The 25,360-nt window shown below is 42.3% G+C and overlaps 1 protein-coding gene across 4 annotated transcripts; it reads left to right on the top strand.

Moving 5' to 3' along the window:
* Window positions 1-394: 394 nt before the first annotated feature.
* Window positions 395-13,445, top strand: LOC143415926 (phospholipase D1-like). 4 transcript variants are annotated; one of them, XM_076881318.1, is made up of 4 exons: window positions 395-427; window positions 11,066-11,182; window positions 11,473-11,721; window positions 12,145-12,411. In XM_076881318.1, exons 1-4 carry the CDS (start codon window positions 410-412, stop codon window positions 12,196-12,198), a joined length of 438 nt encoding a protein of 145 aa, XP_076737433.1. In that variant the 5' UTR covers window positions 395-409; the 3' UTR covers window positions 12,199-12,411. The 4 variants fall into 4 exon arrangements, 3 of the variants coding, with proteins under 3 accessions (XP_076737433.1, XP_076737432.1, XP_076737431.1); XM_076881317.1 differs by lacking the exon at window positions 395-427 and adding an exon at window positions 12,581-13,445 and having other exon boundaries at window positions 10,739-11,182; window positions 12,145-12,238; XM_076881316.1 differs by lacking the exon at window positions 395-427 and adding an exon at window positions 12,577-13,445 and having other exon boundaries at window positions 10,739-11,182; window positions 12,145-12,238.
* Window positions 13,446-25,360: the final 11,915 nt, after the last annotated feature.

Raw genomic sequence — 25,360 nt, 5'->3', positions numbered from 1 at the left:
CTCGTCATCCCTGACGTGCTCTCCGTTGTTTTTTCCCTGCTAATTTTAGCATCACACGGCACAGCTTCTGTATCACGTGGTATAAGGCTCCGCCCTTGTCATTTGTTGAGCAGGAAGAGTGAGCGCTTGTTTTCATGCAGAGTACGTCCCGGATCAAAATGTGAAGGTTTACAAATCACCACTTCTTTAGTGAATATCATTTCAGTCTCAGACAATCTCGTTTCTCTTACAGAGGTTGAATGCACCTTCTGCGGATGGCGGTACCACACAGTGTGCGTGGACTTCCCCTGCACAGAAGGCAACTACAAATGCTGTGAGTGCTAAATAAGCAGGAGGAGGAGAGTCTGACGGAGCAGCAGAGGAACATTTTCAGCTACTTGGACTCAGCTCAGCCACTACAGAGGAAACAATGAGCTCAACACAGAAGGTGACAGACAGAGCAGGACCATATGACCAAAGATATTTATCACCATATACATTTGAACATTTGCCATAACGATGTAGCTGACGATAGAATTGACACCAGACAAAATACTTTACAGCTGCACAACTTTATTAAAAACCCATCAATGTATTTTCACTGAAACAAGCAGCTGTTGTTTATGTGCATTAAAGTTATATAAAAATGTAACAGTGCAAATGCAAATTCCTCGCTGACAGTTTAATCAAAAGGCGTTTCCAGTGGAAACTGGCCAACACATCCTGAGCATAACCATGTACTGTATAATATCCACTAAACTTCAGAAGAGGTTATACAGTCGTGGCCAAAAGGTTTGAGAATTGCATAAATATTGGAACCTGGAGAAGTTGCTGCTTAAGTTTTTATAATAGCATTTTGCCTGCACTCCAGAATGTTATGAGGAGTGATCAGATGAACTGCATCGTCCTTCTTTGCCATGAAAGCGAACTTAATCCCCAAAAAGCCTTACCACTGCATTTCATTGCTGTCATCAAAGGACCTGCTGAGACAATTTCAGTGATCGTCTTCTTAACTCAGGTGAGAATGTTGGCGAGCACGAGGCTGGAGATCATCATGGCTGTATCCCGATTCAGGTTCTGCAGCTTTAAAGTCCTCAAGGGCCGCGTACTCAAAGACTGCTAAGGCTGAAGTGCGAGGCTCGTAGGCTCGTGAAATGGGACGTCTAGCCTCCGTCGCGCTGCCCAGGTTGCCTAGCAACCATGATACTAACAGCTGGAAACGTTTCATACAGCTGTGTTTGACAGAAATGAAGGAGAACATATTTAGTTCATTTGTTTCTACATGAGCTCTGTGTGATTTGATGAGTATCTGAGGCTGAGACCACAGGACTGTGAAACATGATTGTTGGGCTTCATTTCTGTGCTGAACAGTCGTTTAAGATTAGCTGTAAATAACAATTAGCTGATGTTGTTCATGAGACTAAAGTCCTCTCACTGTGGTAATGTAAATATAATATGGCCAATATTACAGTTATTATATTGTTGGCATTATTACATTTGGCTCCATGCTTACATATATGTGTAAAAAGCAAATGTAGGAGCTGTGATAACTGTGTCTGATAGAATGAAGAGTAGACTGATATATGAAATATTCCTTTATTGGGTGAGAAAATCAGACCATGTCATAACTGCTGTAAGTCACACAGAATAGATATCAAAGCCTTAAACAGGCTGACTTCTGCTAAATGGGTCAAACTGGGCAGAAAGTCTACAAACACATAACATCCTTATAGAATATGATGTAACACTATAGATCAACTTAGCTCAGAATATATAAAGCATATAAACAGTTACAGCAATATGATGCAACAAACACAGCAGCTACTGATCCAAAATACTCAAAGCTTCATAGAACTGAAACCAACATTTATTTTTAGCTCCATTCTGCTGCTGATACAGACTTTAGGTTTCTGAACATTAAACTTGTTGCTGCCTTTCATAGTGTGTAACTTGAAGGCCCTGAGTACTTTCTCCCACACTGGAAACACTGGGATGATCACATTATTTGAACATTACCTAATAAGACTGATTCAGCACAGACAGTTATGTTAAACTTTCCTAGCAGTCCTTCACAAACAGGGAACAGTCTGTCTATTCTCTCCATCTGTCAGCTGCTGCTGGCTCTTCCTCCTCCTCTTCCTCACACACTGCTGAGTTTGTCCTGGTGGATCATCAGGGCTGCAAAGCCTCACAGATGATGTGCAGCAGTGGCTCCCTCAGTCTGTATCATATTACACAGTTTTCAACAAGCTGCAATTTAGTAAATGCTCGAGTTAAAAGTAACGTTTTGTAAAACTGTTACATTTAAAGCAACTTTTAAGTGGAATAAGTTGCCTTAAAAAATTAGAGAATTATTCAAAACTTCAATGAAGACTTAAAAGCCGATTTACAGAGCTTTTAGTTGTTGTAAATATTGTAAGACATGATTTGTTTTTGAAATTTGTGTAATGTGCCTCAATGTTATTGATATTATTATTATTATTATTATTATTATTGATTGCTTATATTTGAACAATTGTGAAACCTCACTGTGGATGTAAGAGTGAAATTATGTGGATATCTTGAATCCACTTTATTGTGTAATATTTTATGTGAGTATTTGACGGAAGACGAGCAACATCTGTTGTGGAAGCTAACGGGGTTCCTTTAGAATAAACAAACATAGGATTTATTATCACTAAATAATTATGTATAAATCTATACAAATTATAGAAATATGTAATAGGAAACAACAAAATAATCTAAATTATAAAATTGTGTGTGTGTGTGTGTGTGTGTGTGTGTGTGTGTGTGTGTACAATCAGGAGGGATGGGCATGATTTTAGTGTTTGAACAGTCATGAATTATCTTTAACAGCAGGTTGGATGTAATGTGTTAGAACTACCAGCAGGTGGGGATGAGAGACCTTTAAGGTGTTTGGTGCCACGCTCCACCTTCAGGTTTAAAACCAGTGTTAATGGAGTTTGAAGGTTGAGTTTGTTCCACGACTGCATTTCACTCACTGCCTCTGTTTGTATCTCTGTCACTGCAGGACCAACATGGAGCCAGAAGTCAGCGCTCTCAGGAGGCCGACAAACCTCAAAGAAGAAAGGGAGAGTAAAAACACACCTGTGACGAGTGTGGGAAGGGTTTTACTGTGAGGGCTAAACTAAAACGGCATCAGGTCATCCACACTGGAGAGAGACCGTTCAGCTGTGACTTGTGTGGAAAGTCTTTTTCCTTGAAGGATTCCCTAAAACAACACCAACTCATCCACAGTGGAGTTAAAGCGTACAGCTGTGATCAGTGTGGTAGAGCTTTTACTCGCAGTAGCCACTTACAGAAGCATCTAGTTACCCACTCTGGAATTAAGGCATACAGCTGTGACATCTGTGGAAAAACTTTCAGCCAGAGAGGGAACCGAAATATACACCTACGCATTCACACCAGACATGATGTGTACTGCTGTGAACAGTGTGGCAAATACTTTACAACAGACGCAGACTTACAACGACACATATTTACCCACACTGAGGAGAGACCTTATCAATGTGACCTGTGTGAGAAGACTTTTAAATCTCCACGTTACCTGAGAGAACACCAACAGATCCACACCAGAAAGAGACTCTACAAGTGCAGCTACTGTGAGGTATGTATTTATATTGTTATCTTGTCATTTTAGCCTGACTGTTTGGAACAACTCTGCTCATTAAACTGTGTTAGCATGTTAGCAATTCTACTGCATGGAAAAGCAGCTCTGAGTGATTATTCATATTTTCCTTTCAGTTATGATTTTAGTATTACTGTAGTATTATGGTGGTAGTATTGTAGTTATTGCAGCCCAGTAAACTGAGTGTGTTAACTGAAACAGTCAAATGTAGTTGGACGTCTGCAGAGATGCTCTTTATTTCAGGCGATGTTCTAGGATACAAATGTTGAAGGACTGACTTACACTGTCTTTGTGTCTTTGTTTAGAAGCAGAGCGACACAGATGGATCCAGTTCTCAACCCTGTCATCACTGTGGTGGTGGGAAAGACTTTCATTGTGACCTCTGTGGAAAAACTTTCAGTTGGCAAAAGACCCTAAAAGTACATCAACGTAGACACACTGGAGACAAACTGAAATACTGCAAAGAATGTGGGAGAAGCTTCACCACACCACGTGAGTTAAAACAACATGAACTGATTCACAGTGGGGTTAAAAAGCACCTCTGTGATCAGTGTGGGTCATCCTTCACCACTGCATGGAAGCTTAAATCACACAAACGAGTCCACACAGGAGAGAAACCACACAAGTGCAGACACTGTGACAGAAGCTTCTCACAGTCAGGTAGTCGTAACATTCATGAACGTACACACATGGAAGGAAACTACAGCTGTGACCAGTGTGACAAGAGCTTCAGGAATCTCAGATCATACTCTGCACACAAACGATCCCACGTTACTAATAAACTGTTTCACTGTTACCAATGTGCCCAAACATTCACCTCATTGTCTGCTCTGTGCAAACATCAGCGCGATCACTCAGGGCTGAAATCACTCCCATCACTGGATCACAGTGAATCTGAAGACACAGAAAGATCCTCTGGTCAGACTCAAAAAGCTTGAGATCAGGCTCCACAGAGTTCAGATAGAATCATTTAAACTTGTGTTGAACTGAACTGGTTGCTGGGCTGAACTTCTACATAATACAGATCTACATGGGATCTTCTTTTCTGTTTTTTACTGAGTCAGTTTTGTCCTTTTTTCTCTGTCCTGGTTTTGCTCGTCTGTAAATGATTGAAACTCAGTCAAATAGTTCATTGTTCTCCAGCAAAACGTTTTGGAAACTCATGTTTAACCTTTAAAACTCTGACATGTTTTAGCACACAAGGCTTCATCGGGGAGTTCGCTCATGATTGGACCATGAGAACAAAGGTTTTTAGTTCTTTCAAAGAGAGTCTTGGAGATGTTTGATGTTTCTGTTTTTCTGAAACCACCTGAAAGAAAAACTATTTTTCTTGCTTTATGTAGTGTGGAAGTTTTTAATGTTTCTTCATCTGTGATGTTCTTGAATGTGTTCACGTGAAGATGGTACAAATAAACTGTCCTTTCAGCTTTAGCTCCTAATTTATTCATTATTTATGGATGTAGCACAGCAGCCGTCTCTTGATTAACACATGGAGGGCTCGGGATCTGATGGTGTCGTCTCCCTAATTTGCCCACTCAGTAAATCTCACTCATGGCCAAGAAATTGAAATAAACCTTGTTTCCCTGCTGGATAGTGATCCACTGTAACTCTGCTCCTCCTTCCTGTTTAGGATTTCTGTGGCTGAAGTAAAATTCCCTCCATCCATCACTTATCCCAGCTAACCCAAAGTGAAATAAAGTTTTGCTCGTCTTAAAAAAGCATTACAATAATGGGCATTACCAATGCAAACTGAATGATACAGAAGATGAAAGAAGAGACTTTGATCAGTTAATAAAGCTCATGATCTTGATTCATTGTGGCTGCTACACAGATACTTCTGGGTCACTTCTCTCAGTTAAGATAAGATAACCTTTATTAGTCCCACACGTGGGAAATTTGTTTTGTCACAGCAGGAAGTGGACAGTGCAAAAGTTATGACGCAAAAATTAGAATACAATAAGAATAAATACAGTACACAACTGTACAGAATAGAATAAAAATAATATACTATATACAGTAGAATAAAATAGAATAAAAATATACAATAAGATAAAAATAGAATACAAATGCTATATACAACTGAGTAAAAATACAACGATGACAGAAAGGATTATTGCACTTAGTATTATTGCACATGTGTGGATGTGTGTGTTTGTTCAGTTAAAGTCTTTATTGTGGAGTCTGACAGCAGTGGGGAGGAAAGACCTGCGAAATCTCTTCGTCCCACACCGTGGGTGCCGCAGTCTCCCACTGAAGGAGCTGCTCAGTGCTGTCACAGTCTGCTGCATGGGGTGGGAGATGTTGTCCAACAGGGATGACAGCTTAGCCGCCGTTCTCCTGTCACTCACCACCTCCACTGGGTCCAGAGGGCATCCTAGAACAGAGCTGGCCCTTCGGATCACCCTGTTCAGTCTCTTCCTGTCCCCAGCAGAGATGCTGCCGCCCCAGCAGACCACACCATAAAAGATAGCAGAAGCCACCACAGAGTCATAGAAGGTCTTCAGGAGTGGGCCCTCCACTCCAAAAGACCTGAGTCTCCGCAGCAGGTACAGCCTGCTCTGCCCTTTCCTGTAGAGGGCGTCTGAGTTATGAGTCCAGTCCAGTCTATTGTTCAGATGAACACCAAGGTACCTGTAACTGTCCACAGCCTCAATGTCCATACCTTGGATGTTCAGTGGTTGCAGTGGAGAATGCTTGTGCCTGCGGAAGTCTACCACCAGTTCCTTGGTTTTACTGGCGTTGATCTGGAGGTAGTTCAGCTGGCACCAGTCCACAAAGTCTTGGGTCAGACCTCTGTACTCCTTGTCGTCCCCATCAGTGATGAGGCCGACTATTGCAGAGTCATCAGAGAACTTCTGCAGGAAGCACTGGGTGGAATTGTGGGAGAAGTCTGCAGTGTAGATGGTGAAGAGGAACGGAGTGTGACCAGGAGATATTTTATTTTGTATTCTTATGATCACAGTTATAATCAGAAGTATCAATCATTAATCATTTACCATTGTTGAACCAGTTGACAGAATAATCTTTGAATCACATCTAGGTTACTTTGACTAGAATATTAATCTACACAGATTATCAGTACTTTAATCAGTCTACTGTTGTTCTGTACTATTCTTGTTATTTGCTTAAAGCTGTTTCACAGTTCTGTAACCACTCAGAAGCCTGTGGGTCCTGTTGGACCCTGCCTTAGTTCTATGTTCAGTTCTGCACGTATGCCGGCCTGTAACTACATGCACGCACTTGTATAACACATGCACGTTTACATACACACTTAATAAGAATAGGAGGGTCGTCTGAGGACAGTTTTCTGATAGATATACTTTCACAAAGTGCACAATGTAATACACACTTGTTTTTCTCTAAAAACTAGCAGTTCATGTCCATATTAGGTAAACTCTCTGAACAGGCCCAAACTGTTATCATTTCCAGTAATATCTAACTGTGAGGGCGTCTCAGGACATGGTCCCTACATGGTCCCTGATTGACACACACACACTTACAATAGATATACACACCACACACACTGGTTTTCTCTGAGTGCTGGACTGAGTGGAAACATCTGGAGGCCATATAGGGGGAACTTTCTGAGTTCTGAGAACTGACTGATACTTATCATGTGACTTGACGTCATCATTGTAATAAAAACCTTGTGACGTGGTTGTTCGGGGGAGATCGGCTCAAAAGGCTTGTGATGCTCATCTTCCCCATATGTACATATGTATAATAAAAATCACTATTCTGACATCTACTGAGACCATGCAGTCGTAGTCTCTTCCTCAAAATCCGAACCATGACAGGAGCCAGAACCGTTCCCTGTGGGGCCCCCGTACTGCAGACGACCCTGTCCGACACACAGCCCTGAGTCCTCACATACTGTGGTCGGTCGGTGAGGTAGTCCAGGATCCAGGTAGTGAGGTGATGGTCCACTCCAGAGTTCTCCAGCTTGTCCTTCAGAACCGAGGGAAGAATGGTGTTGAAGGCACTGGAAGGCACCTCTGAAACCCGGTCCCTCAGTATTGGTGCCCTTCAAGGATGTGTCCTCTCACCACTACTGTTCTCCCTCTACACTAACGACTGCACCTCCAAGAACTCGGCTGTCAAACTCCTAAAGTTTGCAGATGACACCACTGTCATTGGCCTCATTCAAGATGGTGATGAGTCTGCATACCGGCAGGAAGTTGTGCGGCTGGTACTCTGGTGCAGACAGCACAATCTGGAGCTGAACACTCTTAAGACTGTAGAGATGACAGCGGACTTCAGGAGACATCCCTCAACTCTGCTCCCCCTCACCATATCAGACAGCCCTGTGTCAACTGTGAAGACCTTCAAGTTCCTGGGTACAACCATCTCCCAGGACCTGAAGTGGGAGACCAACATCAACTCCATCCTCAAAAAGACCCAGCAGAGGATGTACTTCCTGAGACAACTGGGGAAGTACAGTCTTCCACAGGAGCTGCTGATCCAGTTCTACACTGCGGTCATTGAGTCTGTCCTGTGCTCCTCCATCACAGTCTGGTATGGAGCAGCCACTAAACAGGACAGGAGCAGACTGCAGCGGACTGTACGAGCAGCAGAAAGGATCATCAGCGCCCCCCTGCCCTCCATCCAGGATCTGTACCTCTCAAGAACCAGGAAACGGGCAGGGAAAATCATCGCAGACCCCTCACACCCTGCACACAGACTTTTTGATCTGCTGCCCTCTGGCAGACGGTACAGAAGCCTGCAGACCAGGACCACCCGACACAGGAACAGCTTCTTTCCCCTCGCCATCTCCCTTCTTAACAGTTGACCTGTCACACTGCTCCCACTGCCAGACTGCAACTGCACCTTATGTACATTTGTAGTATTCATTCCACCTCATTCATTTCTGTATTTTATGTATATAAGTTTAGATTAGTTATTTATAGTTAGTTTACATAGCTTTGTGTATGTATGTGTAATGTGTATATATAGACACTTGTGTGTGTGAGATTTACATCGCTGTGCTTGAGAGCCACCATCTACCGGAACCAAATTCCCTGTATGTGTCTGCACATATACTTGGCCAATAAACACGATTCTGATTCTGATTCTGAAATCAAAGAACATGATTCTCACAGTGCTTCCAGCGGTCTCCAGGTGAGCGAGGGAACAATGTAGTTAGGAACCTTCCTCACCAAACTGACTGTTGGACCACACCCCTGGATTCATGAGAAATTGTTTCAGCCATGATTTCTCTTCCTGTATTTCAGAGTAAAGACTGAAGTGACAAATGGAAGCATGTTTAAAAAACACAATGTGAGAGAGACGTTGAGGTCCTTAGAAGTTACCCTGGGTTTTTTTGTCACCCTGCTAGATGTTACACACCTTGTTATTGGACTGATTTCTACTGCTGGACTACTCCTGCGGAGAGTAACAATACTCTTACTAATTAGCTCCCTTTCACACCTTTGGGGATATTTATTTTTGTGTTTGCAGCGCTGTGAGCCAGAACAGCGAGAGAAAAATCTGCAACAGCGACGAGCCGAATGCTTACGTGAATCGCAGCAGCTGCACATGTGCTACGCTGAATTAGAGGATATCTTTGCTCTGGATTTCTATTTCTACTTTTTCATTTCTATATGATTCTTCTTGCATCTAAACAAAGATGATTCAATTTGCTAAATGTTGATGGCTCTTCGTGCTCAGGTGTAAATGAGACGTAATATTTGCTCTTGGTTTGGTTCTCCTGTACAGAACCTTGCAGTACAACAGAAACCTAAAAACATTATTTGTAGTTGTTATTCTTAGTTGTTCTGCTGCCTAAATACCACAGGGTCTGATTATGAAGTTATTGAGCTGCACATACGTTACGACCTGCTTAAGTTCGAGGTCACAGCGTCTGTAGAGCAGCTGGAACATAATGAAGTCTACAAGGTTAAAGTTTTCTCTTCAGTTATTGTTCTTTCTGCTGCTTGGTTTGATGGATCTGAGAGCTTTTGTTTTTATTATTGTTATTATAATTATCATGAATATTTTACTCTCTAGAAGCTTTAAAATAGTGTTTGTGTTTGAAAACATTGATTTAAGAATTGAACAGAAACATCTGTCCTTCTGAAAATGGCCCAAAGGCACGGAGACAAAGTCAAAGGATGCAACCTGTAACTTTCTCTTCCTTCATGTCAGGACCATCATAGATGATTTATATAAAATGCATATAGCAACAGTAGCACTTTAGTTTGGACTTTATGATTTCTGTAACTGGAAAATATTATTTTGTTTAAAGACAGAAGTGACTGCATAGTTGCAACATCAAAGGGAAATATTAATTAATTAGCATCAAGTATATTTGTTGCTTAAGCGTTTGCACTATAACTTAAGTAGGATTATAACTTTTAAGGAAGGAAAGATTTCAGATATTTAGTTCACTGCTTCAGTTATTTTATATGAAATTAAAACATTTACGTTGGTCAATTATGATGCTCTAAATCAAATAAAAGTTTGAAAATAAATGATGTATTTTTAAATGCTGCAACAAATGTTCACAAAAAGTAACTATAATTAAAACCAGTTAAACAAAATCAAATGTTTGAATCATGCTTAACCAAATGCCAGGCTGGAGAGCTGAACCTAAAGTATACGTAGAAAGATTTCAACATCTGAGCAGTTTTTAATGTTTTTATCACATATAAATGTCACAGCAGTGGGTCCTGGCCCAATGCTTTGTGTTTTTGGTTTTCTTTGACTCTTGTTTTTTTTGCTTTTTGTTCTTCTTATTTATCAGGCTCTCAGTAATCTTAGTTCTCCCTCCCTCAGTGTTCATTTCAGCCTGTGTTTAGTTTCTGTTCCCGTGTCCCACGTTTCATCGTTTCATGTCGAGTCAGCCCTGTCTCTCTGTTTCCTGTGTCTCCCCAGTCAGCCCCGCCTCCCTCGGGCACTCATGTGTGATACAGAGTAATAAACCTGACTACATTTGCTGCACTCTCTTTATTACCTGTTACTTTAAAATTCATACACTAATTATGTCTGCCCATCTCTCTAATGTGAAGGTCAAAGGTCAACATCCCAGTGACATAAGAATAATCCCAAAGGGGCAAAGGCAGCGGTTAATTTAGCACATTTAGCATTAAGGGTACAGCAAGGATATACTTTTACTTATTGCGGCAGGGGTGTGGTCTCTGGCCTGCTGCAGTGGAGGCTGGTGGCGGGACGTTGGACGGCACAGGTGAGGGTGATGGAGCTCATGACTCTCCCCTTTATAGTGACGGAGGAGACTGGCGTGGGGGAAGCGTGTAGTGGAGGAAGCCGAGGAGAGAGCTGGTTTCTGGCTACAAAGATGGCGTCAAACCAGAAAAGATTGCTCGTGGTCAAATAATGTGTCAATCACCTGTGAATCAAACTGTGTGTGGCTCAGTTCATGTCACAGTGTTGTTTAGTATATCTTCACTTGTCTCACTCTCCTTCTGTTCTGTCCATCAGGACGATCCTCAGCGCTTACACAGATCCTCCATCGATGTTTTGGATCCAATCAGTGATCAGTTCTACGAGGAGGCCTGGATGTTCACCAGCGCTCGCTACACCTCCATCTACCAGAAGGTGAGTGTACTCCTTTGTACTCAGATTAACATTTTACTTCTTAAAATACATTTTCATATATGAGCTTTCTATTATTTCATGGGCCATTTAATCAATATTAAAATTACAAGCATATCAACAAAGGTGAAGCTGGTTTTTTCCACTTGCTGTCACACAGTCATGGAGGAATACAATAAATACATAATCAGTCATAGATCCTGAACAATGACATTAAAAGAAAGTCTGTGGCTCTAAAAACTAAACAGTATAAAGACATGCTCCAAGCTGCTGTTTCTCTCCTACTCCTCTAGGTTTTCCACTGTCGGCCATCCAGCGATGCTGGAGGGCTACCTGGCCAATGCTGGCCTACACAAAGAGGTCCCGGCTCGGAGGAGCTGAAGAAGATCCTTGCCTTCCTCGTCAGTTTCCTCTTCAGTTCCTATCCCAACAAAACCTTCTTGCACCTATTAGCTCCAAAGAGGCTATGGTGCCCGTGGAGGTCTGGACCTGAGGCCTGTGCTCATCACGTGGATAGAAAACACTCTGACACCATTCTGGAGGTCTGATGGGACTCTGACCAAAACACAGATGAAATAAAACTTGTGGCTGGAGCTTTTAAAATGACTTTTTCACCTCATAGATTAATGCTCATGATTGCATGGTAGCAAGACAGCATCTCCCCAAGGTGAAACTCTCAGGAGACAGTTACTCTTAAACTGTAATCTGGTTGAGACTACTTGAGGAGATCTTAGTAGCGAGTATGTGGATTTAGTCTCTTCACCAACAGCAGACAGACCCATGCCAAGAAAGCAGACATGTTCTCAAAGAAAGCCGAGAGCAGAGATTGGAAAAAGCTCAAAAGAAAAAGCTGCAGCTTCAGACGACTATCTGCCTGTAAGGCTGAAAAAGTCCAGTTACGCTCTATTTTGGAAAAGCTCCCAGTTTTGGTAACCTGGACTTTTATTTCCCCTCTTCTGCTACAGATGTTGACTGTGACCTCAGAGGCCAACTGGACCACACAGCTGCAGCAGGAGTGAGGGAGAGGAGTCTTCATCCAGCTTCAAAGAAAACATCCAGGTAAAGTGACGTGGATCAGCGGATAAAGCCGTCTCCACTTTCAAAGGAGATCCTCTGAGAGAGAGACTCTCTGAGCCATTTTAGCCTCAAATTATAGGACTTTATAGTACAGCAACACTTTTAAAGGACAAAAATAACATAAACTGTGACTGTAATACAAACAAAGTATTGCATGTGTTTTTCAAAGTGTTCCTCCGATGGGCAGGATATCACTATTAGACTGTCCCACCAGCCAACTTCAACAAGAGAGCACAGCAGCATTCAGTGATCAGCACAGATGTTCCTCTAACACTCAGCATCTGATCCCTGTTGGTCTGTGTGCTTCTGCTTTTGCTCAGTTAGAAACCCTGCAGCAACCCCACCCAAAACTGTGTCTTCTTGTTGGCCTCAACGTTGAAGTGTCAAACGTCCAACATCTGGAAAGGAAACCACGCCAGTGTACTGTGATGTTTCACCAACATGTGGCAGACGCTGGTCCTGCCTTTCATGCTGACATCAGCAGAGAGCCCCGCCTACCTCAAAGCCTCCCCTGTCATGTATTGATCAGGATGATTATGAAGATGAGCGAGTGCAAATAAGACTGTAAAAGTCCACGAGCAGAATGTTTGGATGCTTTCTAATGATTCATGAATATCATGAGAGTGTTTGTGTGTTTTGTCTTTTCTTTGCTGACGTTTGTTACTAACAAAGACAATTTACGCTCTGTGTGTGTTTTCATCCTTACCAGCCGCACTCTAACTGCAATGAAGGAAACAAACTGTAGAAATGGTCGACTCAGTGACTTCATAAAATATTGAAGTGGTTCAGGTAGAGCCAGTTTTTAAATGACCATGAACACTGAGCGTATTGTATCTGTACAGCATGTTTTTCTATTAGACAGATTTGTAACAGAGGCCTTGCTCTCAGTAAGTTTGAAATCTGATTTCTTTTGTAATCTCTGATCTTTGTGTATCCTGCTCAGTTTGCATGCTGCCTGTAGGAGTTTCTGTCTTTGTATTTGAAGAGAATTCATTGAATATACTCAGCTGCTTCCCTTTGGTGCCTCACACATCACTGAAGTTTTTCAGTGTCCAGTTATTTGTTTTTAATAGCTGTTTGAATTCTCTGTATGTTTGACCCTGTAGACTGTTTAATGGACTGCTCGTCTTCCTGTTTGTAACCACTGCCTGTTTAGGACTAAAGATTTGGATTTTTGACTTTAACACAGCCTCTGCGTGTCGTCCCTTTGTGTCCTCGTCCTCTGTGAATGTGTCACAGATGTTTCCATGATAATAACACAGCTTTCCCACAGTGGCTTGCAGCAGCATTTATTCACAGCACATTTGAGAAAGGTTCAGATGAACTCGATGAGTTTATATTCAGAATGATTCTGACAGTGGGCCACTGTGAATTGTGATCTTTCATCAGGTCAATGTTTAAGTTCAGTATTTCAAAGCAGGAGCTATGAACAGTCATCATGTTGGCATTAGAATTATTATTATTAATCATTATTAATAATGTCGTTACTCATGTATAACTTTGATTAGTATACATGAATTTTATCAATAGTAAAAATAATGAATAATTCATGTATAACTTTGATTGTGTTTTGTATATTAATTATATTTAAATAGAGATGTTGACCCTGTCTCTACAGTAGCATCAGTGTAACATACATTATTGGTCCAAGCTGTCATAAATGGGGAGCCTGATCCTTTATTATGAAAACATGACGAGTATTTTTCTTGTCAGTTGGGAAGAAGTTGGTCTTTTTTTCCTTCTTTTTGCTCAGTTTGTCTTTTCTTTGATAATTGAAACTCTGATCAAACCTACTCATGTTCACAGCATGTAAAAGCAGCTGACAGTCCGTGGCATTGTTGTTTGTAGAGGTGCAGTGTAGTGGGAGCATAAATCAAAAGAAAACAGAAACATTTATGTAATAAAACATCTGAATGAAAATGAACAGGCCCTTTATGAACTTCAAAGGGATCTGAAAACAACACTTTTTAAAAGAGGATCTTGGGGTGTAGGTGGTCAAAATAGAAAACTGAGCTGAGACTCTAAGTTCAATCCGTCCATTGGTTTTTACTTAGGAGGAAGAAATGTCAGGCTGGTGCAGGCTGGTTAGGTGCATGTGGTTATCTTTACCTAAATGAGTTCACTTTGTGGCTGCCAGGTTGGGCAGAAGTACCTGTCCCCTGTTAGGCTTAGCAAGGTTCTCCAGGAGTTTCTCCATGGGTAGAGCTTCTAGCTCCTCCAGCACATCTGTGGCCGTGCAGGCTGCCACTTTCTTGGTTGCTCTTTTTACCCCACTGGTGGATGAGCTGCAATGGTCTCCATTTGTCCCATATGTGTTTACTTCTTCTTCTTCTTTTGCATATTAAACACATTATTCTGTTTCTATGTATTTGCTATGATTTGCTATTTGTTAAGTAACATTGCTTCACTCACTATGCCGGGTTTGTGTGTGGAAGCATTCAGTTGCTGGCAAATCAAACATTCTGCAAATGAAGCTGAATACTCAGTTACATGTTTCTTTACATTTTATTATGTTACAGATTAAGTCATTTGTTCTTACTTTGTTTGTCTTTTCAGTCTTCATGAGGGTCAGGTGTGGGGAAACGCCCGCCCGCCATTTCCTCATTTTAAAGTCAAACCAAGTGGAGGGGTTTGTTTGTCCATAGAGATGCTTCCTTTTGTTTGTTTTAAGGTTTAAATGGATTTGTTGAATGTGTTTCTTTTCATCAATACTGCCATTTAGTTGTGTAAATGTGCATGTTAGAAGTGTGAAGAGGTTTTGTGTTTAGAAATGTATAGAAACCAATCATTTACTGACAGCATGTCTGATGGAAATAAGTGCAGATTATGTATGAAGTCTAACTGCACACAGTAACTGTGTTACAATAAGGACTTAACAGCGCCCTCTGCTGGAGTGTTTCAGTACTGCGTTAACTAGAATACACCACCTCCTCCTCACACCACCTGCTACAGCTCTACTCTTCTATGACTACAGTCATCCACAGCACTGATGTGAGGTCACATGGTTCATATGTAAGGAGCACAGCTGACCTCAGGTCAGTTTAATGACTGTGAGCAGCAGCTGTGTTATTGTCACTGTGACAGGGAGACACTCTCAGACACAGCGCTCATGTCAGCTTGTTCTCATGCAGGAGGATCAGGAGCTCCATGTTTGTCTTTCTGTTTGAATCATGATGTGTTTGTGCCATCAGAGTCTGTCATGAGTACTCAGGGTTTCACTGCAGCTCTTCTGGATGCTGACGAGGACTCCAACCTCATGTTTCACCTCTCTGAGCTTCTGATGTCTGTGAACACTCGTGTTTCTTCTCTGGGCTCATCTGGACAAAAACACCTTTCTGTGTTTGGCTGCAGCCTCATTCTGACTGACAGGAAGTGTGTTATCCATGAGCTGCACTTCTGTGAGGAAGTTTCCTGCTGTGTTTCCTGTCTGTGGACAAACACGAGTGTTCCAGCTGAGGACTTGCTTCCTTCCACCTGTCCATACAGGACATCACGCTGTCTGCAGCTCTGTAAATGCAGCTGCAGGTCCTTCCACGTGCTGCTCTGTATTTGTGCAGTTTGTAGTGTGTCCTGGGAAACGTAGCACACATGGTGTTCTTCTGCTGTTTCCTCCTTTCACTGAGTGTGAAACACTGACACTGTGCTGTTGTTCACAGAGGGGAGCTGATTCTAGCTGCAGCTGGACTCTGTCATCTAACTGAATGTGTTGGTGCTGATCACGGGGCTCTGAGGGGGGAGCAGCAGGAGGACTCTGGATGCTGACGTCAGTGTATCTGTGGAAGCTCCCACAGCGTGTCTGTCATTCAATATTGTGCTGTATATTGTATCTATGCAAAGATGAACAGACTGTGTGTTCACTGGTCTCTGTGCTGCAGCTCTGATGTCATCATCACTCCCTCCTCCACCCTCAGCAGTCCCAGCATGCTGCTGTGGTGCACCCCACCCTCACTCTACACCTGAGCCACAGACCACACCCTCCACCTCAATATACACCACAGTTTTCTCTGCTGTGGAAATGAGATCAGGAGGAAATCATGGTTATTATTATTTAATAAACACTCACATTAATGTGGGCTTATTTGTTTCATATTAGAAACATTAGTTGAGTGTTTTTAGTATAAAATGGTGAAAGTCCCTTTTTTTGCTCCTCCCCTCACCTGTGGATGGACGCTGCTGTTACCGTGGTGACAGCTTGGATGTGTTTCAGTCCTGCCTGGTTATCACTGCAGGAATCTTTCACATTTATTACAGGTAATAACTCTGATTTTTCTGTGTATTATGAACCAAATGTATCCTGATACACACAGAGATGGATGAGCAGAGGTTGTTTTTGCAGTTTATGTAGTTACTATGGACTTAATGCAGACATATTATTAAAATTAGGGCTATAACAGTTGTATTGATGTATAGCAACTTGAAATGCTCCCACAAATGGCTCCACAGCATGTAAAAATATAACAAAAGCTCTGGCGGACTTGGTTCTGTGGTCAGTCTTAAAGGGTGAAGTTAAACTCTGTAATCTTCACTGTGTCACAGAGTTCAGTGAGTCCCGTTATTCACAGTATCAATCAGATCATCAGAGAACAGCTGATCAGCAATCAGTGGTGCCAACAGCGCCTCCTGTGGTGAGAGGATGCAATAATGCAATGTAGCATTTTTCCACTCAACACTTGCAGTCATGGAAACTGTCTGTTGGATCTGTGTGACGTTGCTTTCTTGGTTAGAGTTCCTCACAAATGTCCAGATGATTCTTCTAATGAGGCGTCGACCATGTCTGCAGCTCTTTGGAAGAAAACGTCGCCCTTTGCCATCCTTACTTTTCTTTGACTTCTTCAAATGCAGCTGAACTCCAGCTGGTATTTTCTTGGACTTTGCAGCTGTTTCTGGTCATCAGTTCATTCCTGCAAACCTCTGAAGCTGAACAACAATGATGCTGCATTGCTGGCTGATCCCAAAAGGTTGATTCTGTTCATCTGGACGTTTTCAGAAACGTTTGCTCACTGATCAGGTGACTTCTTCAGTCTCAGCTGACTGCAGCTTTACAACCTTACAAACAGCACATTTGCACAATGACTGAAAGCAGCAGCACCTGATATATATGATACTAATATAATACATATACATATATAATCCATACTAATGATGAAGGAACTGAGCTCACAGTCCATTGTTCATTCAGTGAACTACTCAGTTTATTTTGGGCCTCAGAAATGCTCACTCTGTTTGTACATCACTGTCAGCAATAGACTCATTCTGCTGTGTGAACAGGAACACATGTGACATCATTTCCTGTTTATTTTTGATGCAGCGTTTTATCAAATTAGAGCTGCATGAAAAACAAAAACAGCTTCTAAAAGTTTGACATCAAAGCAAATCTAATGTCTTTCACCAAATTCCAGCAGAATCTTCACCAGGACCATAGTGATAGATGTGATAGTTTTCATGTTTCATACAAACTAAAGTGATACACCTCATATGCATTTTATTATTATTCAGGACACCATTACAGACGACACTACATTCAGTGCTGTTTCATTGTTTAATGTTTTATATTAAAAAAATATTATAATATTAATAATATATAATAATATTTGAGCCAGCCTGGCTCGATGTGCATCCCTGAACCTGTGCAAATGTATTTTTTTATTATTTAATTTTATTCTCAAAATATTTTATATTTCCTGGGGGTGGAATTCCCCTAGGTGGCACTGTCATTTTATTAATTTAATAACCCAGCTGACCACTTGCTCACATACTTGGTGGTGGTCGACAGGATGCACATTTGAGATTGAGGGTTGGTCTTGTAAATTAATTGTTTTATTTTGGCAGAGAGCATAGTTCACCTGTTTTGAAGACCTTTTTAAAGTGATTGATTGTAGACAAGACAGCAGCATTTAGGTTTAGGAGGAATATTAACATGATTTTAGCATTTTGCAACCCTAATTTTCCCTTGCTTTTGGTTGCTCTAGCGCAAGAGGAACTGCAGCAACTTACGGACTTGGTGGCACAGTTAAGAGCAGATAATGAGCGGATGCTTCGGGATGGCAGCACTGGTCTGGTTTCTGGTGGAGCGGCTTCAACCTCCTCTGTAACTGCTGGGTGTTTGCCAGGTGTTAGTCAGGCCACTGTTCTAGAGCGGTTGGTGGTGGTGCCTAGGGACCGTAAATGCCCCATGTTTAATGGAAAGACATGCATCAATATAGCCAAATGGGTTGAAGAGGGTTCAAGCATGCATGTGTGCCCAGCATCTGTCTGTTACTAGAAGAAGAGAAACAAGAAAACACCCACTAATATTCCCTAAAATGTAGTGTTTTGTTTGTTTTATTCAATTCCAAATATTGTGTAACAAGACGAAACTGCAAACATGAACGCAATTTTTTTCTCACTGTTAACTATCTGAAGCCTTTCAGTTTCAGTTTTATTTGTCATATGCAAGTTAGCACAGGGTCAACATTGCAATGAAATATATTTGACGAGCAGAAGACTCAGCAGTACAGTACAGTACAAAATAAACAGCTCTTTCTGGTACGCCCTTTCTCGCCAGACACGTGGCAGCACTTTTGCTACAATTTTGTTTGTATTTAACAAAATAAAAATGCAAGCATAAGAGTACACATTAGTTTTTGAATGCAAGTGAAAAATGTTTTTTTTTCCAAATAAATCTCCCACTGAACTAACACAGCCAATCCCTAAACACGTTTGCACTCTCTTGTCTGAACCGTGGTAAGGAGACCTGTGGCTAATACTTATGGGTTCCGTGTCGGGCTTGTAGCCGGGAACTAGCACTCTTTTTGGTTGCAGTCGTCATTATTATATTCACATGCTTCCATCTCCCGTTTCTGCTCGGTAGCACCTTGTACATTTCGACTTTTCTCCCTCCCTCAAGCTCACAAGCACACACAGCGGGAGGGGCAGTCTCACACAGTCTCCCTGCAGCACGGACTACACCGCCCATGAGGCTACAGTCTTAAAGGGCCATGCCTGTAACACTCTGCCGCAAGTTTGAGATCCCTGATCTAGGGGGAGAAGCAAGAGAGGAGATCAAGTTTCGCTCTAATTCAGAGCAAATGGACCCTGCTCGGGTGTTGACTATTTTGAAGGAACTGTATGGTAATGCGCAGTCACATGTCACCCTGCAGCAGGCTTTTTTTTCCAAGGAGACAGCAGGAGGGAGAGACTTTGCAGGAGTTCTCATTAGCACTAATGGCTCTGATGGAACCAGTTAAACAAAGCACACCTGATGGCATGCGCGGTGCAGAAGTGCTTCTCCGGGACCAGGTGTGGAAGATGTTGTTGACAGAACCCTCCGCAGGGAGCTCAAACAAGGGGCATGAGCTACAGGAGCTCCTAAAGCACGAGGAAGAGCAGTTAAATCAGCTTGTGCTTGTGCGGGAGGTGATTATCACCCCCCTGCTAGAACCTTGTGAGCTGCAGAGCCACCGTTCAGGTGGGGAGTTCACTGGCTCTCCAAACAATAGGATTGGCAGGTTAATACCATCTTTGTTAGATTTTGTATTGTTGATTGTCATTTATGCTTAGAAATATTTAACCATGTATGCTTAGAGGTGTATAATCAGTTGTGTAGTGGTAGTCTGTGTGATCTTTAACAGACTACAAAGCCTTGGTGTGTATTCCATACTAGAATGCACACCCACAGCCAGGGAACATGGGAGAGATCCTATCTTCTCCTTATTGATATATGGTATAGCAAACACATGTATATCTCTTTAAGTATAAGAGCCTTTTGTTCAGATGGACCCGCTAGACTCCTGGCACCAGCTTTGGGGAGTCTTCACAGGGTCACATCTTGACCACACACACACACACACACACACACGCACACACACACACACACACACTGTACTCTTTGTGTGTATGTAGACGTCATATGTTAATGAACCTATGCATATTCATGTAACCTCAATAAAAGAACAGTGGTACAGGAGAACGGAAAGAGCAACTGGGGTCAAGCGAAGGAACGACGCTCTGTCCGGTCTCTCCCATGCACGAGTAACATGAAGAGCTTGCCTACTTATGTCTTGCTTTGCGGTGTAATTATATTGTCTTCAACGTTCCAGCGGATAGGTACAAGCTACAAACCTATCATCTGTGTTCAGGGCCGGCCCGTGGCATAGGCTGTACAGGCAAATGCTAAGGGCGCCATCCATCAGGGGGCATCACGCCGAAGTTCAAGCTACAAACCTATCAATCTTGTCCAAAGATTGATGTTGTGATTGGTGGGGTATCTGTCCCCTGTCTGGTGGATACTGGTTCCATGGTTTCCACCATCACCGAGGGTTTCTTTTTGGCGCATTTTGCCCCGTGGGGACAGGAACGTCTCCAGTCGTATATATATATTGGTTTTTTAGAGCTCAGTGTACTCCTGTGTGGCAAGGAAAGGCCCTCTTGTGGGATCCTCATAGTTAAGGACCCTCCTGATACCAAGCCCTCTGTCCCTGGTATCTTAGGAATGAATGTAATCCATTGCTGTTATCAAAAGCTGTTTGGGGCTTTTGGTGGCTCCTTGTTTAATTCGCCTTATGTGTCACAGGCAGCGAGACCAGTTCTGGAGGCCCTACATCAGTATCACCAGTCTGCATCCCAAGCCCCAGAGGACATGGTCGGTACCGTCAAGGCACGAGGCCTGTGTGGCATGCGGATACCTGGTGGCATCATGCAGCTGGTGGCAACCACATGTTCTCAGCAATTGTCAGGTCAGGCTGTGCTTTTAGAGCCTCCTAAGTCCAGGTTGCCGGCTGGGCTGCTAGCCTCTCCATGTTTGATCCAGATGATCTCGCATGACATGCCTCTGCTTGATGACATACCCGTCCGGCAGAGGTACAGGCGAATTCCTCCTTCTGATAATGAGGCTGTCAGGACCCATATCAACCAATTTTTGGAGGCCCAGGTAATTAGGGAGAGCAACAGTCCTTATGCCTCTCCCATTGTTCTGGTCCGCAAGAAGGATGGAAGCCTCCATCTGTGTATTGACTATCGCTGCTGAATAGCAAAACGAGGAATTATGCTTTCCCCCTAACTCGCATCGAGGAAATTCTGGTTTTCTACCGTCGATTTGGCCAGCGGGTCCAACCAGGTGCCAGTTTCTGAGCAGGATAAGCCTAAGACCGCTTTCTGTACACCGTTCAGCTTGTTCGAGTGGAATCATATATCATTTGGGCTGTGCAACGCTCCTGGTACATTCCAGCGCCTGATGAAGAGGATGTTGGGGGATCAGCAGTGCCATTGTGTTCTCCTCATCAGTCTCTCGGTATTTACAAAGGTTTGAGGTGGTACTTGCATGGCTGCAGCAAGAGGGACTCAAGGCCAAGCTGGAAAAGTGTGCCTTCTTCCAGCAGAAGGTCTGCTATCTGGCCCATGTCATCTCCCGTGAAGGGGTTTCCATCGATCCGGCCAAGGTTGATGCAGTAGCCAAGTGGTGACGTCCTTGTTTTGTGTCAGAGCTGAGGTCATTCCTGGGCTTCACTAGTGTTAGAGGAAAAATGATTCTATGTAACTTTACCTTCTTTTAAATGTACAAACTGTGTTCAAGATAGGTAGTTTAGAAGTGTCTTTCAGATTTTCCCAGCAAGGACATATTGTTTCAGATTGTTTTATCTTTCTCCCAGCTCTCTGCTGACGAGACTAGCGCCACATATGGAGTTGTTTATTTTATCTGTTTATTATTTTCTTATCCTGTTCTCACTGTATTTCCTATAAAAAGTGCCAAGCCTCTGTTCACGACGTGAGTTGTTCTCAGCAGCTCACCCGTGTACACGTTTAGCAAAGAAAGTAACTTTGTCTCATTGTGTCTTTATTTCTCCTGGGTTTTTTACAGAGTTTTCCCCCAACATTTCTTGGTCCTTCGGAGCCGGAGCGCCTCCATCGTGTCCCATCTCCGTGACCAGTCCACGTTGTTCGCCTGTCGACAGCTCACACACCAGGTGTGTGATAAAAGACCAAGAGCGTTAAATTCGGGTCTTGGCCAACGTCTTAGAAAGCGACCCACGGTGGTGGGACCCGATCGAGGTGGACCAGACCCGGCGACACTGACCAGGTAGATACAGACACACTGACACAATCTTGTGTAAAAGCGCATTTTAAATTCAGGGAATTTAAAATAGCGGAAGTAGCTCGTCGACTGGTAGCTCTGGGAGCTCGTTGACTGGTAGCGTAGCTCGTCGACTGGTAGCTCTGGGAGCTCGTCGACTGGTAGCTTTGGAGCTCTGGGTAGCTCCCCTAGCTGGGTCTAGACTGGGTCTAGGGAGTAAGTAGCTCTGGGAGCTCCCCTTATCATAAGGGTTCCGGTCGCGCGCGCGTCGAAGCTGTGAATGTGAGTGTGTGTGTGTGTGTGTGTGTGTGTGTATTGTTTTAATTTACGGAGCAAGCTGAATTTTCACGGTCCAATAAGAGACTGAGCTGCTTCTACTGTGTTTTCTTTTACTGCTGTTCACTGACGTGCTGGTGAGTTGAGAGAACGGTCGAGTTCCGTCTCGTAAAGTTCACACCGCTTTCGGAACTAGTCCGAAAGTCGAAGGGCGTGTGAGCAACCACTCTCGTCTCTAATACCAGCGAAGGTGATAGCAGCTGTATCGTGTATATATACACGATAATAGTAATATGTATATTACTTAAACAAAAATAAGTAAATACATAAATAAGATGGGTAATCAAGCAAGTGAAATTAAAACTCACTCCTGCTGACGAGCAGTGGTGAGAAAAGAAAAGTCCAGACGCCGGACAAAAACAGTGTCTGTAAATTGAGAGATTTAAGAAAACAAAATATAAACAGTCAGAAGAACAGAACTCAACTGCCAGTTTAGTAAAACCAGAAGACGAGACACTGTGCAGTGCCCACAATCCTTTTAGTAAGCCATCACCCATTCCTGCAGCCGCATCTGCAGCACCACTCATATCAGGAAGAACATAATAATCCCTTATTAAGTGAAAACTAGAGATCAACGTAGTTTGAGGTAGTTTAAAAGGGTTGAAAACAGACCCCACTGAGTAGATATAAATATAAAAAGTACGAAATAAAGATAAACAAAGGGAAAATTACAGTAGAAATTATCTTTAGAGTATTTGAAATTAATAATAGCAAGGATAACAACCTGTAAAGTGATATTAACAATGAAACACAGTTGGCATGATGACCATGCCCACAATGTATAAAATGGATATAAAGCAAATAATTCACACAAATATTTTAATGACATAAATAAAGTATATTAAGGCTGTGTCACTGTTCAGCCAAGGACAGTGTGTGAAAAGGTAACTGTCTCCATCCTGGGAAAAGGATGATACTGCAGGTCATCTGAAGCCCTATGATGGATACAAAATAAAATATAAATAATATAATAGAACTGCCTGGTCCGCCATGCAACAGAGAGAACAAATGTGACCGCAGATTGGATGAATTCTAAATTATCTGTTTGCTGAATAAGATGATCCTAACTAACAAATTGGCTCAGTAGTAGTATAATGGTACACACTAATAAAACATTATAATATGCTATTGCTGTTATATAAGACAAAGAGGATAATATTAACAATGACATCATATTAATATGAAGAGGCACCTTAGTCGGTTATGATGTGAGGTGGATAATTGTTAAGCAGTAGTCTGCATCAAGCTTAAGGTTTGCTGAAACTCAGTGTAATGACATGTGAGATGAAGACATACAGAGAATAACTAAACTAATGAAGTGCATAGAGGCACTTGACCAGCTTGAAACCTATCATTCTAGCATGACACATTGCTGAGATATAGAGCACACCTATAATAACAACCAATAAGCAAAACCCTGTAGACAACAGCTAAAACTACAGGATTGAGAAGCTGAATTAAATATGTAGACACTGCTAAGCATGTTACACATTTTCTTTTCTTTTTATTTATCTGTTTCTTTTCGAGCAGAAGCTGCTGTAACACACCCAAAGAAAGACTCTAGGTCTGACCAACCGTTTCAGTCATGGGCAAAAAGATGTCAGTCAATAAAATTCTAAAAGATAATTTATTGACGAAAAATATATCAAGAGATAAAAGATAAAACAGTCCAGTGTCCCACTTATGAATTGTATAAAAACACACAGTCCCAAGGCCAGAGCCAGCTATGCCACACAGCCAAGTTACACTCCACATGTTGCCTTTAACAGGGTTAGAAGTTGTCCTTGGAGACCCACCACCCTGCAAGCATATAGTCAGTGATCACTCAAGCCTCTGCAACCCTGCTGCCTTTAGGCTGTGGCATATAATAGGCCCTGGACTGCACAGAAAGACAAAACGACACACTTAATATAAAATTCATAGCGCAAAACCCATCCATCCCAAACATATCTGATTTCGTCACATTACATACCTGCACAGAGAGACAAAACGACACAGCAGTGTTTGTAGTGTGGGCTATAAGTAGACCAGTGTGTCAGTGCAATCAAGTACACTTGCCTCTAACTAGTCCAACGCCATTCCAGCCATTGGCTCACCAAAAATGTGACACACACAAAACCACTCCCAACCCAGTGCAACTTGACACAATAATATGGAGCTGAATTAACACAGGCACATTAGTCTACCATGTTACAAGCTGCATGCTATTAAAAGCCAACATATGCAGATTCTGCCTTGTTCGGGTGGCAGCATTTTTTCTTTTTTCTTTTGTGTCCTGACACGTTTATGTTTTTGTTTTTGTTTGATTATTTTGTTGGTTTTGGAAACAAATTTAAACGAACTTGTGACAATACTTGAGAATCACACTGACACAGTGATTAGGCATATGATTGGAAAATGCCTAGGTTTAGAGCTGTGAGCAATGCAAAGTTAAATATATATATGTATAAATGGGAAACAACCCTAACTTGAAAGTTTGAAATGTGTGAGATCCATGACTTGTTTGAAAAACTAGAAATTATCTAAAAATGCCTTAAGTGAAAATGTAGTGTTGCATCTATTCTCCCAAACCAAGACAAAAAAAGAAGCAGCATTCTGTAACTTAAAAATAAGGCTGACGTGTTGACAATAGACTAAAACACTAATTCGCAGGTGGCTATCAGGAACAGAGAGGCGAGCAAAGTCACAAACACCAAGGCTGCAGACAGCCACGCAGAAAC

This window comes from Maylandia zebra, unplaced genomic scaffold (assembly GCF_041146795.1).
Source record: "Maylandia zebra isolate NMK-2024a unplaced genomic scaffold, Mzebra_GT3a scaffold11, whole genome shotgun sequence".
Classification (NCBI taxonomy): Eukaryota; Metazoa; Chordata; class Actinopteri; order Cichliformes; family Cichlidae; genus Maylandia; species Maylandia zebra.
The sequence above is the reverse complement of the archived record's forward strand: the minus strand, read 5'-3'. Positions and strand labels throughout refer to the sequence as shown.